Genomic DNA, 17,293 nt, shown 5'->3' on the forward strand with positions numbered 1-17,293 from the left:
ACAGTTTTCCAAAAACACCTGTCACAATAATTCTGATGTGAGCAAATGTAACTTCTATTCTAAAATTTGCATAAAAAGCTAGAAAGTTTAACTTAAACGAGAAACATCTAAGGAAGACAGACATTTAAATAAAATATGTTTTTTGGTGATGTGCAGCACCACACAAGGCAAGCATCTACCCGACCCTAGGCTATAACTTCTCCTGCCCCTCTCAGCTGTCAGATTCTTCCAACAAGAAACTCAGGAATCTTGTGACTCTTCATCATCCATAATAATAAAAATAATAATACTAATAATAATAATAATAATAATAATAAGAAGAAGAAGAAGAAGAAGAAGAAGAAGAAGAAGAAGAAGAAGAAGAAGAATGAGCCCTGAAGTAGAGAGTTCACAAAAGATCCATTATGTACTTGTCAACAGTTGCACATTTAACAGTCAATGTAAATCACCTGGTGGCTGTATGTCAGGCCAATATACGAACAAATGAACGAATAAACAAAACAAAACAAAACAAAATAAAACTTTATTAATGCTAGAGGGAAATTCAATGGTTGCTGCAATATCCAAATTTACAACACACGTACATACATGTACAGACATACATAGGTAAAAGGACCAAATAGATATGTTGAAAAATAAATGTTTTTAAATAAATGCTGTTTATTTTGTAGGATAATAATTGATAGCATGTCAGATCGTTTAACTGCCTAATTGTGCCATCCATTTTAATGGCACTCTTGAGCAAAGTACTTGTCCTGAATTGCTCCTGTAAAATTACCCAGCTGCATAAAGAGGTAAATAATTACAAATATCAACATAGCACGTTGCTTTGGAGAAAAGTGTCAGCTTAAAGAATTATTATTATTATTATTATTATTATTATTATTATTATTATTATATGACATATATCATTATAGGGTAGCGTACTGGTTAGAGCAACTGCCTTTGGACCCAAAGGTTGCAGGTACCCTTGAGCAAGGTACTTACCCTGAACTGCTCCAGTAAAAATTACCCAGCTGTCTAAATGGGTGAATAATGGTAACCTTAACATTGTAAGTTGCTTTGGAGAAAAGTGTGAGCTAAATGAATAAATATAAATACAATGGCCATGCGACTGGGAAAAATTGTGTTGTACCTTAAAATAAATGTGTTCTATGAAAAAAAGGGTGCAGGTTTGCAGAAGCTGTTGTAGCAGTTTTTCATTTTGCACAGGACTCTGTTATAGGAGCATTGAGTGTAAACTCTTGTCTATTCTCAATTCCAATATGACTACACATAAGCATCCATTAAGTTAAAGATGTTTTATTTATTTTGATACTTATGATTTTAGCAATCATTTCATTGTATACTATACCTAATGATTTGTTTAATATTTGTAATGATTGCCATGTTCTTGCAAGTTATACTTCAGGACAGAGTGCAAAAAGGCAGCTGGTGAATACTAAGAGAACCGTCTTATGTCATTATAATTACCTTCTCTAATACTGAAGTAAGCATGTCGTTGTTTGAATAATAAAATGATTGCTTCATATTTGGGAGAAAATGGTTTGCATTTTAGTTTTAAGACTGCGTTTTTTTTCCTGGTTGAATTAAAGGTACTTCAGGCACTGATTTTCAGAAATTTTGTTTAATTCTATTCAGAAGCAGTTCTCAGGAATTAATTACGCTTGTAAATTGTGGTAAGGCTATACACATATTGCTACAAATTCCTAATATATGAATGAAATATTTCAATAGATTTTTTTACAATAAGAGATGTATCTGCATTTATAAAATCAGATCATTTGTAACTCTATAGCTGTATCTAACATGTTCTGTTTTTTTTTTTTTTTTTTTTTTTTAATTTCTCTTGGATTGCTTATCGCCTTTCTGTAGAAGTCCAAGAGCCATATGCAGTGGCAGTTTTGCTGGAGAAGGACTTCATTGTGGTGGATCTTACACAGAGCAAGTAAGTCCACGAGGTAAAGAAAGCAGGGAACAGCCTGAGATGGACCAGCTGGAGTGACGGAGAGCTTTTGTTGACTCTCGAAGACATGCCCTCCTTCCGTGTAAAAGTGGTGTTTGAGGAGCGCGTGACTCTGAGCAGCAGGGTGAAAACACTGTGACTTGGAGATGTAGCTCAGAGCGCCTAAGGCCTTTCCTGCTCAACAATTTATCAGCAATGTCCTGACAGGCGGCAACTTAGAAGGTTCGGCAGCAAGTCATTAAGCAAAATGGCTGCAGGTGGAGTTATTATGGGTCCCCAATCAGCCCTAAGCTATAGCATGTCACTTGACCATCCATCTTGTCCAAAGTCCTTGTCAGCAGAAGTGTCAGTGTGGAGGGATCACATCCCCATTGTCAGTACACCTCAAGGGGCTTTTCTCCTCAACTCTGTCCATCCCAAAGAAAATTGTATCATCTACTGTTTTCATTCAGTACGGGTGTGGCAAGATTTAGTTGTGATGAAAACTAAAGCAACTATGGATGTTCATGACAGCTCGGTAGAATATGGTGCAACTGTAACACATACACATGTACACACTCAAGCATTCTTTGTTGGTTGCATGTGTTTTACTGGGTTGCATGCATCATGTGCACAAAGAAAGCAAGGCATGGATTTTGATCAAGCATCTGGGAAGAGTTCAGACTTTTTATTGTCATTCTAATCTCACTGCTCCCCATTTCTCTGTCCCACAGCTACCCCATTTTCGAGAACCCTTATCCCATGGACATTCATGAATCTCCAGTTACCTGCACAGCATATTTTGCAGATTGCCCTCCTGAAATCATCCCTGCCCTCTATTCCATAGGTGCCAAACACAAAAAACAGGGCTACAGCCATAAGGTATGATTGTTCTAACTTTGCAATGAGTGTGAGCAAATATCCAAAAAAAGAAATGACATGTAAAAGTAGGATACTTCATATTACTCCATCTCTTGTGGGTTGTGTCTTAAGACTGAAACACAGATGTATTATGTCAGTACTGAGAACACTGATGTGTCTCCTGCACTGGAGATAGAAAGATCACTAACTTCAGTCCAACTGCATTATTCAGGCAGTTAGTTCATTTGTTACTTGTAATTGATGTACTGTGCACACAAACACACACAATGTCTATAACCGCTTGTCACAGCAAACCGGAGCCTAACCCTACAACACAGGGCACAAGGCTGGAGGGGGCACACTCAGGATGGGATGCCAGTCTGCTGAAGGGCACCCCAAGCAAGACTCAAACCCTAGATGCGACACACAGTGGATCCTGGCCAAATCCACTGCGCTGCTGCGCCATACCAACACACCACTGCGCCCCCCCCGATGTACTCTATACTTTCATGAAATTATTTTGAATTAGTTCAGGCATAGGGCAGGGGTGGTGGTGTAGTGGGTTTAGCCTGTGCCTGCTTTCTGGTGTGTCTGGGGTTTGAGTCCTGCTTGGGGTGCCTTGCAACAGACTGGTGTCCAGTCCTGGGTGTGCCGGCTCACCGCCACCCTGCTCGGGACAAGTGTGTATGTACTAGATACACTTAGTTATTCATTTTTAATTACATTTTCCTTCACTTATCATGTCTCAGAAATTGCCTTTTGCTGGAGAGTGAATGTGCTGTACTTACATGCTGAGCCCATATATGTCAGAAAAATTACTGTGTCAGCTTGTTTCCATAGTGTTTACAGATTGTCTCTGGTGTTTGTGAATGCTGGTGATCAATAGACATCGCATCTATTTATGCAAAGAATGATTCAGTTATTGGCACTGAATAAGAGTTTTTGAAGATGGCGTACTTTTTATTTTTGATCATTTTAAAATGTTTTTAATGTAGCTTGAACTTCCCAGGGGTGCGGTGGCGCAGTGGGTTGGACCACGGTCCTGCTCTCTGGTGGGTCTGGGGTTTGAATCCCGCTTGGAGTGCCTTGCAACGGACTGGCGTCCTATCCTGGGTGTGTCCCCTCCCCCTCCGGCCTTGCGCCCTGTGTTACCGGGTAGGATCCGCGACCCTGTATGGGACAAGCGGTTCTGACAGTGTGTGTGTGTAGCTTGAAATTAATAAAAATGTATTTAACAAAAATTTTACAAAGTCTTTATAGATTTTTTTCCATTTTTCATTGATTCATCTGTGCTTGTAACATGAGGAGTCAGTGTATACAGTGGTAAATGTCTTCATCAGGAATGGCCAGTGAGTGGAGGCACATGGACGCTGGGTGCTCAGACCTACCCTGAGATCATCATCACAGGGTAAGAATGTGGTCCTAAGTGCTGAACAGCTCATGGTTGACAACATCTGAATTGCTGGTCAAGTTAGATGAAACTGCTGTAATTTCATTTTAGTTCTGAAAGCACACTGAGCACTCAACGGTTTTCCTAATGCAGGCACGCAGATGGATCAATCAAGTTTTGGGATGCTTCTGCCAGTAAGTTTACAATTTCTGCTCACATCAGTGTGCTTTAATGATATGACTTACTTGTTTACTGTCTGACCTGTTATTCTAATGACTGTATTTGTTCAATTGGTATAGGGGCATATGACAGTACTATGCAACAATGCCCTTATACAACGACTATGGTTTTGGAACATTCAATCACATTTTCATTTCATGTTAGAAGTCACAAATCCATTGAGTTTTTAAAGAATTTTGACACTGCTTCTGCCCACACTGAAACTTATTACTGTGCCTAAATAAATGTCTGAACTGGTGTATGGATACGTAAAGGTATGTAAACATTTTTCTACCTTTTTACACACACACACACACACACACACACACACACACACACACACACACACACACAAGCTGCAGTTTAAATAAGTTGTGGTTTTTCTTCACCTTAAAAGAAGTACAGTATGTCCAGCTACAGTTTGATGGGCTTTCTCTTGTCTAAGCTGAAGACTCCAAGCACATTAAAAAGAACTGTGAAATCTGCAGTAGACCTGTAGATTGTGGAAGAGATCACCAGAGAGGCTCTCTGAAAGAGGTCCTTTGAACAGACCTCATTTAGATGCATAAGACACGTCAGGTTGCAGTAGCCTTCTTATTTTCTACCACTCTGACTGGGAGGACTAATACAGATACCTGCCACCAGGGAAATTACCTGCACTTGGCATGCGGTTCTAATTTTAGAGCAGAAAAAAACATCCACGTGTCGTTTTGGCCCCACCTTCTACTCCTGCTCCACCATCTTTGCCCCCTTTTCTACTTGTCTTCTCATCAGTCACCCTCCAGATGCTGTACAAGCTGAAAACTTCAAAGGCTTTCGAGAAGCCAAAGGCAGGGGAGGTGCGGGCTGTGGAACTGGTGGAGGAGGACCCCTTCGCCGTGCAGATGGTCAGCTGGTGCCCCCACAGCCGCCTCTTCTGTGTGGTGGGCATATCCGCCCACCTCATCCTATACCGCTTCAGCAAGTATGATGTCACCACTGAAATCGCTGTGAGTGTCCTGTTCCCCGTCCGTGTAGACTGCTGGCCAAATGCTTTATTTCAGTACAACTCTGCAGTGCAGGCCCACTCATTCCTCAGCGTTCACTTTGCTTCAGGCTCTGGAAGTGCGTCTGCAGTGTGATATAGAGGAGACCATCTCTCCGTCAGAAGCCGAACCTAATGCTGGTCTCACAGATCCAAACCTGCAGTCACCCCAGCACCCCCCGGGAAGCCCAGGATGTGCTACCCCCGAGGGCATTCGGGATAGCATCCCCTGTCTCCGGTGAGTGATCTTGTGAAGGTGAATATGGTGGAGATGGAACTTCGTCTTGATGGGTAGCGACATTAGCTGGCAAGGGGCCCCGCATTTTTGGACCAACGTTTCTCGCCAAAAGTAAAAGCCCTGGGATGTGGGCTGTCAGTTACTCAGGGTACACCTCTTTGCCAGTGTACTCAAATGCTCCTTTGATTCATTGCCCAGCGGATAAAAGCCAGATTGCCCTTGCATCCTGTGTGCACATCACCAACATTTCCCTCTAATCTCAGAGAGCCAGACATTTCCGGAATACACTATCAGACTCTGCAACTGTTCATTTTACAAGGGATTATCACCTTTCTGAGCTTTGTGCTTAAGGATGTCTCGTAGCAGTGCGCTATGGTCAAACCTCTTTCTCATTCTCTCCCACCTGGCCTGAATCAGAGTGAAGAACCGACCAGTGCGTATGCCCCCAGGATATCAGGCTGAGCTGGTTGTGCAGCTCCTATGGGTTGATGGGGAACCTCCACAACAAATCACCAGTCTGGACATAAACTCTGCCTATGGCCTGTGAGTGACATGGACCTCTTGCCACCTTCTCCTGCTTTTGTTTCTTAGTTTTCTGTTTTTTTTTTCTTGCCTTTTGGCATGTATAAATTGAGCAAATTAAGTACAATGGGGTACTCATTATGGGGGGCGCAGTGGCGCAGCGGGTTTGACTGGGTCCTGCTCTCTGGTGGGTCTGGGGTTCGAGTCCTGCTTGGGGTGCCTTGCAATGGACTTATGTCCCGTCCTGGGTGTGTCCCCTCCCCCTCCAGACTTGCGCTCTGCGTTGCCAGGTTAGCCTCCGGCTTCGGACAAGCGGTTGTAGACACTGTGTGTGTGTGGGATACTCGTTTGTTGTTAATGCATAATTTAATATTTATGCATTCTGCTCAACCTCAGAATGTATATCTTTTTAAATGGTTTATGTGACCCTTCGACAAGTCACTTGTATTTTTTGAGTTCCTTACAAACATATGAAAGGAAAAACCAAAAATGGAAAATGAGGTGATGGCACCAATTTGGGAGTGACATAGCGCCAAGATTTCAGTACTGAGTGGGCCTTGAGGGATGTGCTACATGATACATTCTTCTGGTCTGCAGTCAGTGCCACTGGCAAATGGTCAGTTTTGTCATCATTTTAACACCTCTGCCATTTTCAGCAGTTGATGGGCATACTGTCATTGTCCCCACTCTGACACTCTGCTACTTTCAGTAACAGCTAAATGTAGGGATTCCAGTGAACCTTTTACCGCTGTATAGCCCTGAAGTGTGTCCTTCTCGGCTTTATTTAGACTGGCTCTGGGCAACTGCAATGGGTTGGCTGTGGTGGACTATATTCAGAAGACAGTCCTGCTCTGCATGAGTACGCTGGAGCTGTATGGGTCCAGTGACCCCTACCAGAGGCTCACCCGCTCTCCCCGCAAGAGCCGACAGTTTGCTGCAGGTATGCCAAAGTCATTAGTTATGCATTTATGCTTGCACATAAGCATGCTCACACACAGGTGCACATACACGCAGATTCATGCACCTGTCCGTGCACATCAACACACATACGCAGCCACAGATGGACACGCACTTCTGCAAAAAAAAAAAAACACTTTGAATACATTTGTGGTAGTGTACAGATTTTCAAACTAATTTCTTTCAAGAACACATATTATTACACATCTTCTCAGTTTCAGATTTTTTAAATTTCTTTAATTAAAAGTGCATAAACTTAAAACAGTTATTATAACTTGTGGTAATGTATTCATGCGGCCAGTTTTTCAGGGTTTGTGATCCTTGTGGGGACATTTTGCTCTAAAATATTCCCACCAGGTAAATAAATCTTGTAAATACACAGACACATGCACACACATGCACCACCCCTACCCCCCAGACACACACATAGACACCATGCACCTTGGCTGCATGCTATCTGCTGTCATCCACAGTACTAGTGCATTGTGTTTACCTGCCCATCCATGTTGCTCCTGTTTGGTCACCGCATCTCTGTCACTTCAGCCTCACTGTAGATAATTGCATCTGCAACACTGATCTGGACTGTTCCAGGTTCGGGTTCTGGTGCTGGTGCTGGTGCTGGTGCTGGCTACTGTCCAACTTCTACTCCTCTCTCCACTCACTCCACAGGTGCTAAAAGCATACATGTTATTCTAACAGATCTTTGACAGGCATTGAAACTGAAGAAATCCAGTCAGAACAAAGGGTTGTTCTAGTAGATTATATCCTTCAATAAATTATTTGCCATATATCAGCACCCTTATATAAAAGGGATGATTTTTGTTTTATCTTGGTGCACATCTCAGACTGTGTGTTTGCTTTAATTATTCAGAACTGTAACAAACAGGCCCAAGTTTTCCGAAATTTATCCTAGGACTTACTTTGCTCTCACTAAGCTTCAGTGTTGTCTGAGAATTCATCTTTTGTGAAGTCTGTCAAGCTTCTATCAAAGTTTGTAGAAGTAATTTCTCACTGAGTGTGCTAAACTTGTGTCAGTAGTCTTTGTTTGTGTTGTATTTCTGTTGTATTGTTTTATGGTGGATGTCACAATTTCACATACATCATCACAGTATTAAATATACATGTGAAAATTTATCATCTCTCATATCACCTGTAATGATATATATCATAATGAATTAAAAGGTAGACAGCAAACTATTTTATTTTATTTTATTATTTATTTGTGGCTATTTATTTATTCATTTGTTTATTTATTTCTTTATTTGTGGCTTAGGTTCTACATATGTACAGGCTTCCTTTGTATAACAAAGGTTCCTTTGTTTGGGAGTTTATGTAATTTGCACAGTGCAATTCTATAACAACCTATCAATTCACACATAGAAAAACATCTTGTAAAAACAAATATTTAATTTTTAAAAATGAGCCGTGATGATGCCGAGCACCACGCAAGGTGAGCTGACACCTACTCGTCCCCTTTCATACACATGGAGCATTGCTTGTCTTGCTCATCCCAATTGTCATACATGTGCCTGCTGGCAGCAACTTAGAAATCTTGTGTCTCTTTGTCATCAGTGATAATGATGAGCCCTAAAGAAAAAAGCTTTAAGGTGTTTAAATGACGTATTGTGATTTGATTTACTATTATTTTATGAAAAAAAAAAAAAGACATTTCTGCAAATTTTAAAGCACATTTATTTACTGAATTTAACAGTTTGAGGGAAAAGACATAAAAGGTGGCATGTGAAAAGGCTTGGGCACCTTGTCAGTCAGTATTCAATAATACTCTTTGGAAGAAATCATAGCCTCCAAGTGTTTCTTGTAGCCAGGCAGCAGCTGTTCTGTTCTTGCTTCAAGAATTTTGCTTCTTCCAAAAGGCATGTTGCATATTTTAGATGTTGACTTTTGTGATGAGATTTCAGCTAAGGTTTCCTTCTGATGATTTTTCCTTGTGGATCATGTTTTTGCAAGCAGGGTTGTACAGTGGACAGCAATAAGGGTGATTTGTTTTGCACACCTGATCATTTTATGTGCAGTTCTACCTGAGATTTCTCTTGATCTTCCAGATCTTGTCCTGACTTCGCCTTAACTTCCATTTCTTAATTGTATTTTGGATAGTGGAAGTTGTAAGCAATAAGCGTTCAGATGTCTTTTTATAGCCTTCCCCTGGTTTGAAGGATTAATTTTCAGATCATCAGTTAGCTGCTTGAAGGAACCTATGGCTGAGAGGTTTGAAGACTCAAGGAATTTACTGAGCTCTGGAATTGTCTTAACTTCATGTGCATTCAGGCTAAATGAGTCAATGATGTTTTGAGACCTGATAAAAGAGTAACACTAAAGTATCAACTGCGGTGTCAAAACCTTTGCAGATGCCACATTTTATTATTTATTTTTTCCCAATGTGTTAACTTCAGTAAACAAATTGTATTTGTGAAATAAAATCAACAGAAATATGTCACGTTTAAGGTTCTTCCCTGCAAAGGTTCTGTTCACTTCTTTTGTTGTTCTTTTCTTACTTAGAAAATCAATGAAAACTAATTTGACCTGCTGTGCCCGAACTTTTGCACCTGACTTTATATGGCTTATAACTCTACAGCAAATAACAAAAACTGCAAAAAAGGAACAGAAGAAAACAAGATAATAAACAATGCATTTAAAATGAAAAATATAAAAGATCAACAGAATTCAGAATGTGGACAGCTGATAAGGAAATGGTTAGCTCTGCTGCCTTTGCATTTAATGGCCACTGGTTTGAATCTCTATTCTGTCTTGATATGAATCTCTATCATGACGTACTGCTGCAGTACCCTTAAGCAAGGTACTTACCCTAAATTGCTCCAGTAAAAATTGAGGGTAGCTTAATATTGTAACTCACTTCAGAAAAAGGTCAGCTGTATAAATAAATGTAAATTCACCCACTATTAATAATCGCTTCCCATATTCAAGCCTATATTGTAAGCATAGTTTAAAAGTTGTGGTACAGTCCATTAACATCTTACATATATACTCTATGGGCAGTTTAAAGTAACCAGTTTGCCTGACACATATGTGGGAGGATTGTGAGAGGAAACCTGAGCAGCCAGAGGAAATGCACAGGAACACAAGAAGAACATGCATATTTCATACAGAATAAAATGTATTCAAGTCAATATTCAAAATCATAGGCTAGGAGCAATGTGGCACCAACACTATTTGCTGCACTATTGTGTCTCCCAAGAATAATATAATAAAACAGCAAAATAAAATAGACAAAAACAAATTTATCATGAAGGAAAGGGGGGAAGATTAAAATGGCGCATGGTGAAGTATTACAGTACATACAGGATAAGTGATTTGGAATTTATGGGCCTTGGATTTAAAAGTGTCCAGAGAATTTATCATATCCTGTACTTGGTTTTGACTGGAATTTCAAAGTTAAAGTAAACATTACATAGCAAGAAAAAAAAATGCGTGAACAGAATAGTACTGAAATTTTTTTCAAAAGAATCCTTTCTGCAAGCAGATATCCAGAAACAAATTATGCTTGTTATACGAGGGAAACCTGTACTCCGGTATTTCTGAGTATTTCCGTAGAACTTGAGAGTAAATGGAATACCTATGAGGTTACAAGGCTTTTACACTTTGGTTTAAACACTTTTTAATGTTCTAAGACATGCAGTACAATTTAACTATACTGACAATGCTTTAAAACTGCTGGTAATCTATTTCTTACACAAACTGCTGCTTCAAAATTTAGAAAGCTGCAATTAAAAGTTTTTTTAAAGTTTGTAATTTTTGACGCTATTTCTGATTTCTTTGATATCCGTTATTCTATGTGACATTGATTTTATTTTGTCTGTTACTTTTAACTTTCCTTCCTTAAAACCAAATCATGACATGATTTTGAAAGTGTCATCACTCTTTCACCCCCGCATTTCATATTTTGCCAACCAAAATCTAAGTGAAAATTTTATACGTTTTCTTTGAGATCACGTGCAGCTCAGCTGTGAACAAAGTATTTCACTCGGATAACTGGCGAAATTAAAGTTGTCAGGTTGTAAGAGTCCTAATGAGATAATGTTTTACTATGATCTCCCATTTTCACAGAATGTAGCTGGCTTCTGGTTTACTTGCACTCTTCTTTTCTGCTGAAGGCAACTGGGTCTTGGTTGGGGCTCACTCTCTGTTTACCCTGTATGACTAACTGGGCTCGGGGCCACTTTCCTCTGAGCCGCGTTTCTGGTCTGTCCTCCTCACCTCACTTCTCTTCTTTCCCCACATACCTCTGGTTCCACTGTGGCTGCTGGTGTGCTGGCATGGTGTCTGACAGACAACATTTGCATGCGCGGCCTGTCTAACTTTTATTCAGATTCAAAGAAAAGGATCCGTACCTCTTACCAGAGTAAGTCTGGCCTTGCTGAAGGTGAAAGGGGTAAGGGGCATGGGCCAAGGGCTCAGGGGTGGAGTACAAGGGGACTGGGTGGGGTGTGAGGGATCTAGGTGTGCTGGTCCTTGTTTTCCTGTTCAGGAACAAGCCAGATAAACATGGTGTGTGCTTTGATGATGACTTTCCTTCAGTTAATCTTACCAGTGGCTCCTGTTGATTATTTTTTCACATCTAAACTAATGCTATTCAGTCATTTTTTTTTTATTATTTGTAAGGATGCTCTATTATGACAGCGAAATGTGCTCCATCGGGGTACAAAGCATACAGGTGAAATTCTTCTCTTTCAGAAATGTTACCATCCATTTCAAAGGACATTTGCCTTTTCTTGTTTACATGTTGAAAAAGGAGAAACTGAAGAATTTAATCATAATTATCAATTATTTTAAATATACAAATATATATTTTATATATATATATATATATATATATATATATATATATATATATATATATATATATATAGTAATATTCAAATTTACTTTATGGTAAATTTTGTGTTTGTCAAGCACATCATAAGGCTTAAGTTTACTTTTTTGATGTAGTCCACTATTAATGTATCAAGTATCAATTTCTATGGACTATTCTGAGCGAGAATTGAGTCATGCAGAAAAATGATCTTTCAAATAATAGTTAGTAGCTGTTAATGAAGTAAAAAAATAAGCAACTTTATCACAGCCTTGACACTGTTTAAAAGATTATTATATATTAGATGTGCACGCACATGCACATAAAAGATTTAAACATATGTATTTGATACAAAACATTTTCACTTGCTTTATTTTAATTCATCGCCTGCGATATTTTGTTGGAATGGTTCAGAAGTATCTCAAGATGTGAGAAAATCTATAAGCTCACTGTCATCTAGGCCAGGGATAGAGATCCTGTATCCTGGATATCATCTCAGTCTCATTTAATAATTTATCACAAGGCACTTCAAGTTAATTGGGGGCAAAAAATTGACGGAAATGACATGGTAGCCATTGAGAATGTGACAAAAATAGAAAAGAGTATGGATGTTCAAGAACAAGGCTGAAGAACATAATCAAAGTGACTCTTCATTTCCATTTTCTTCCCCTTTGCTTATTGGCTATTCCTGGAAACATCTTTTGCACTGATTTGCTGAGCCAGGCCTTACGGAACTATCAGACAACCAGGTTTCCTTGGAGCTGGAACGGAGCAGGTCGCCCACATCAGGTAACATGACCTCAATGTGACCTCAACGTGATCTCGCTGAGACCTGTCAAAGATTTTTTGTTTCTTGTGTTTGTGTCCTAAAGGACACTGTTATGTCTCCCCTGCAGATTTTTTCAGTTTGTCCCCATGTTCTGGTGCTTTGTGAGATTTTTCTTGTGATCATTGTGCAATAATAGAGATATTGATAAAATTTTGTGAATAGTTCACCATTGGGGCATGGCTGGAATATGGGCTGGATTATTTTCAAGAGTTGTCCAGTTGTTCAGAGTAGGTTTCTTCTTGAATTAGTTGGGTTTGGGATATGGGGTGTTGTGTGGACTGCTTTCAAGATCTCGATGCCTGCAGGGTGTAGAGGTTGTGGTATCAGCACCTGTCAGCCAGCCAGGCCAAAAAACATATCTCTAGGGTTGGAAAAAACTTTCTGATTCTGTAACTTGAGGTCTCTGTGTATGTTTTTTTTTTTTTTTTTTTTTTTTTTAACTAAGTTTGAAATTAATTAGCTATAACTTGTATTCTTCACACAAAACAGTAATGGTAAATAAATTTGTGGCTCTTTATGGTTGTTTTTTTTCTTTTTTTTTTTTTTTTTTTTTTTAAGTAGAAAGAGTTTCAGACTTTTTTGAACTGCAAAGTAGGTCCACCATGGACAGGATAATAAAAATATTTGCTCATTAGGTATTTAGCATTGTTCAGCTAGGTTTTTTACCACATGTGTCTTTCTTGACTATTGCTGAAGGTATAAAGTGAGAGAAGCCAACAGTGGCATTAGTAAATGACAAATCCATCTTTTGTTATTGATTGTCAGTTAATATCAAAATCCATCTTAAGATTTGTCTCACTAACTGTGCTTTAAAATAAAGAGATAGGCGACTGAAGCTCAAGAAAATCCCACCAGTGAATATAACATATGAAACAGTAATATGGCCATTTTTGAACTGGTCCAAGTCTATTTTAATTAGTTTAAGAGCAACCTATTGTAATTGTGGCCACATGGCAAAACCATTGCTTTGTCCCTTCATAAATTTAGTCTAAAACGACATGTTTAGCATCATTTACAATGATTTATGGAGGAAACTGAAATAGACACAGAGCATATAAGACTATATATATGTTTAAAATTGTCAGAATAAAGTTTAGCTTCATAATTTACTGAAACGTGATTAATTATTTTACTTAAATGCTTCAGTCTGAAGTTCTGGCAGTATTTATTGTAGTTATAGTGAAGATAAATAGCAGTTTCATTTTGCAACTGAACAACTTAGTAAATCTTTTGGTTTCAGTTGTGCTTTTTCCCAGATATATGCAACTGTTAAAATATGGTGATTGACATAAATTACATTAATTTTATTTGGTTATATTTAGTTTTATATCCTTCAGACTTCCCTTATCTACACAGACGACAGGTGTTTGTTTTTTTTTTTCCCCATACGTCTGAAGTTACTCTGTGAAGTGATCAAAACCCTGCTATCTTTGCAGGAGACAAGAAAGAATGAATGATCTGCTGATTTAGACAGGCCATGATGAATCTGAAAGGGTTTATGTGGCTTTTGCATCAAGGAAAGGGTGCAGGGATATGAGGCAGAGATTTTGAAAGCATTACAATGAGAATCATACATTTGCTAAATTTCATACTGACGAACTATGTGTATTGAAGTAAATTGTAGATAGGTCCACATTTAGTCTTTATCTCTTCTTCTTTTTTTTGTGCAAATCAGAAATTGCAACACCCATAGAAGGAGACAATTAAAGACATCATGAAATAACAGTATACTGGAGATGTTTATGAAAATTCATAAAAATAATGTAAATAATGTATGTATGCATAGGACAAACCTGCTACTGCTGCAGCTGTTTACTCTCTTGTCAATGGCTGGGATATCTTCTACTTGACTCTCAATCTGCATGTGGACCATTGTACTTATACTCATGATTTCACTGCCTTTAAATCTGTTGTGTTCCCTGATTTTTTTTATATGCATTCACAGTTGCTGAATGAATGAAGAGGAGTGGGAGAGGATCATTTAGCTTACTCTCGTTGTTTTACCCCTGGCAAATGGACCAGGCAGACAAAGACTAATTTCTGTTTATGAGAGGGAGGATAGATAGATAGATAGATAGATAGATAGATAGATAGATAGATAGATAGAAAAAAATTATACATGGTTGGGAGAAAACCAACACTTATTATTGTTCTTTGATACAGAATCCTTGTTTTTTTTCCACTTCCACCACTGTAGGTGCCTTCTAGATGCTTTTATTCAAATTGGCATCGGAACAATGAAATCATTTAGAAAAAGTACTGTACTAAATGGTTCAACATCTAGTTCTGTGCATCCAGTACCCTGTTCGAGGTCCTCCGCTTTGAGTGTTTCCCCACTTTTCGGATAAATTTTGAATGTACTTTATAGCTTTATACTTTTTCTGTCTTTTGGTTTTTCTTATTTGCTCAAGGAAATCACTAGGATATGTCAGACAATTGTATGAAATATGTCATCACTTTGGAATGGAAATAAATATGCAATACCTTGTCCAGACTATCTTAACCCTGCAGTAGGGCAAGCTGTTAATAACAGTGAGTGAAGGAGTGTCTGACTTTGATGACAAACTAAGAAAGCCAATGAAAAATTGTGAAATTCAGGTGTGTTTCCTAAATGTTACACACACACACACACGTATATGTACTACTTTTACCTCTAAAGCAATATATTTTAAAAATGTATGTATTTCTTTTTAGTGTAAACATAACTTTTTAAACTTTGAAACAAGGTAGTGTCTTTTTTCAGTTTGTGGCAGGGGTTTGCGTGCTTTTGAAAGAGTGTGGCTGTCTGCTTTACCTCATTGTGCATTGGACACCATGTCTTAGGTTTCACAGTCTCATGGATAAGCTAGTGTTTCAGCAAAGCTTTTTCCTTTTTTCTTTTTTCCTTTTCCTTTTTCTTATTTTTTTCAAAGGACTGCAGCATCCTCTCTACTTTGAAAGTCAGTTGCAGATTGAAAAATAACCACATAAGCCTCCTTGTCTAATGTCAAGGTTGCAATTCAAGACAACTCTTTCACTCAGTCTGTTGATTTTAGTGTGAAAAAAACATCCAGCTATATTTTTGTCCTTCTTTATGGTTCCTCTCGGTCCACTTTTACTTGCTGGTCATGAAATTCCTGTTCTGTGTTGGATTTTTCATTCCAGTTCCATACCCAACTTCCCTTCACAATGACCCCCGCACCTTTTCCGAACCCATGGCCAATCTGAAGGCCAGCCACTACAGTCCAGTCTTTTACTTGCTGGACAATGGTAAGCAAGCCTGTCAAGACAATTGGGCACAGATGGAATGAGTGGCACACAGTGGTGTTTCCATAGTAGTGTGGCTTGGCAGGCGTCTACAAGATACAGCGCATGTTGAATTGCACTGCTCTCACTGTTATTTGCCATGGCTTCTACATTCCAGGCGGATGCTGTGAACTGTAAATGGGCCAAATGGCAGAGCAGATGCATCGCATTCCAGGATCATTGTTGTGACATTGTTCCAATCTCTGCACTTGGTGTGACACATCTTAACCATTGTGGAGATGTTGTGTGCTTGGCAAGGCTCTGGCCATTTCTGTGCTCACCCACAAACTGGTATAGAGGAATGAGGGGTATGTTTGAGTGTTTACTCTAAAGCTTTCCACTGCTTTTATCTGTACTGTACATATGTAAAATGATTTTCCTGGGATTCTTATGGCTGTGTTTCTATTCAGTTTTGTTTTGTTGTTCTTTGCAATGTCATTTTTTAATCTTAGAATTAAAATAGGCTTTTTACAGTCGCTAAAGCAGCAGTCATCTTGCATCAAAGGCAGCTGCTACAGAATATTATACTCTATGAAAAACTCTTGTGTATGACTCAAAGCCCATGGGTGTACGTGGAGTACAGTAGTCGCGCACCCTAAAGGTAAACTCACATCACATGCACGGCAAATGCAGTTCTTGGGTTTTGCACGTCAGGATACAACCCCCTTGATGAATGCGATCACCGTCCCATGTTGCAAACTGATGTAACTTTTGAGATTTTAATGATCCTCTCATTATATCTAGTTACACCCTGTATGTGAGTATACATAGATCTATCTTCCTCGGGCCCGTAATAGTTCCCAACCAATCGACTTTTCCTGAATCTGAAGAACACAATATGAGGATGAGCTTCATTGATCTGGGATGCAATTACACCCCAATACAAAGATCACTCTTTATTCCTGTCTACAAGAAACATAACACATTTTCATGTTCAGATTTCCAGTAAGGTAGCCTATCACAGAGATGATTATTACATTTCACCAATAAAAAAATTCAGGCCAGTTGTGATTATCAAATACATTAAATTATCAAATATAGTCTTGAATCATGTCATCCCTTTATATATGTGCTCAATTAAACTACTAATCAATGCAATAAACAATACTTACTGTCATGCCAAATATTTAAATTGAGAAGATAATTTTTTCCCAGCTGCCGATGACAACTAGAGCAAGAATTCTTTTTCTCTTTG

At 38.8% G+C, this 17,293-nt stretch overlaps 1 protein-coding gene across 7 annotated transcripts in view; it reads left to right on the top strand.

Moving 5' to 3' along the window:
* The window catches only part of LOC108920069 (syntaxin-binding protein 5-like), a 105,853-nt gene that overhangs the window by 70,489 nt on the left and 18,071 nt on the right, over nt 1-17,293 (top strand). For 3 of the 7 annotated variants that reach the window (XM_018728545.2, XM_018728547.2, XM_018728550.2), the window contains exons 11-21: nt 1,876-1,948; nt 2,680-2,827; nt 4,147-4,214; nt 4,350-4,390; nt 5,190-5,404; nt 5,511-5,677; nt 6,095-6,220; nt 6,988-7,139; nt 7,748-7,825; nt 11,463-11,534; nt 12,708-12,773. In XM_018728545.2, coding sequence (XP_018584061.1) covers nt 1,876-1,948; nt 2,680-2,827; nt 4,147-4,214; nt 4,350-4,390; nt 5,190-5,404; nt 5,511-5,677; nt 6,095-6,220; nt 6,988-7,139; nt 7,748-7,825; nt 11,463-11,534; nt 12,708-12,773 — 1,206 coding nt within the window. The remainder of the gene's footprint in view (nt 1-1,875; nt 1,949-2,679; nt 2,828-4,146; nt 4,215-4,349; nt 4,391-5,189; nt 5,405-5,510; nt 5,678-6,094; nt 6,221-6,987; nt 7,140-7,747; nt 7,826-11,462; nt 11,535-12,707; nt 12,774-17,293) is intronic. The other 4 variants (XM_018728548.2, XM_018728549.2, XM_018728551.2 and 1 more) reach the window with 2 other exon arrangements.

The sequence above is a fragment of the Scleropages formosus genome, chromosome 14 (genome assembly GCF_900964775.1).
Source record: "Scleropages formosus chromosome 14, fSclFor1.1, whole genome shotgun sequence".
NCBI lineage: Eukaryota > Metazoa > Chordata > Actinopteri > Osteoglossiformes > Osteoglossidae > Scleropages > Scleropages formosus.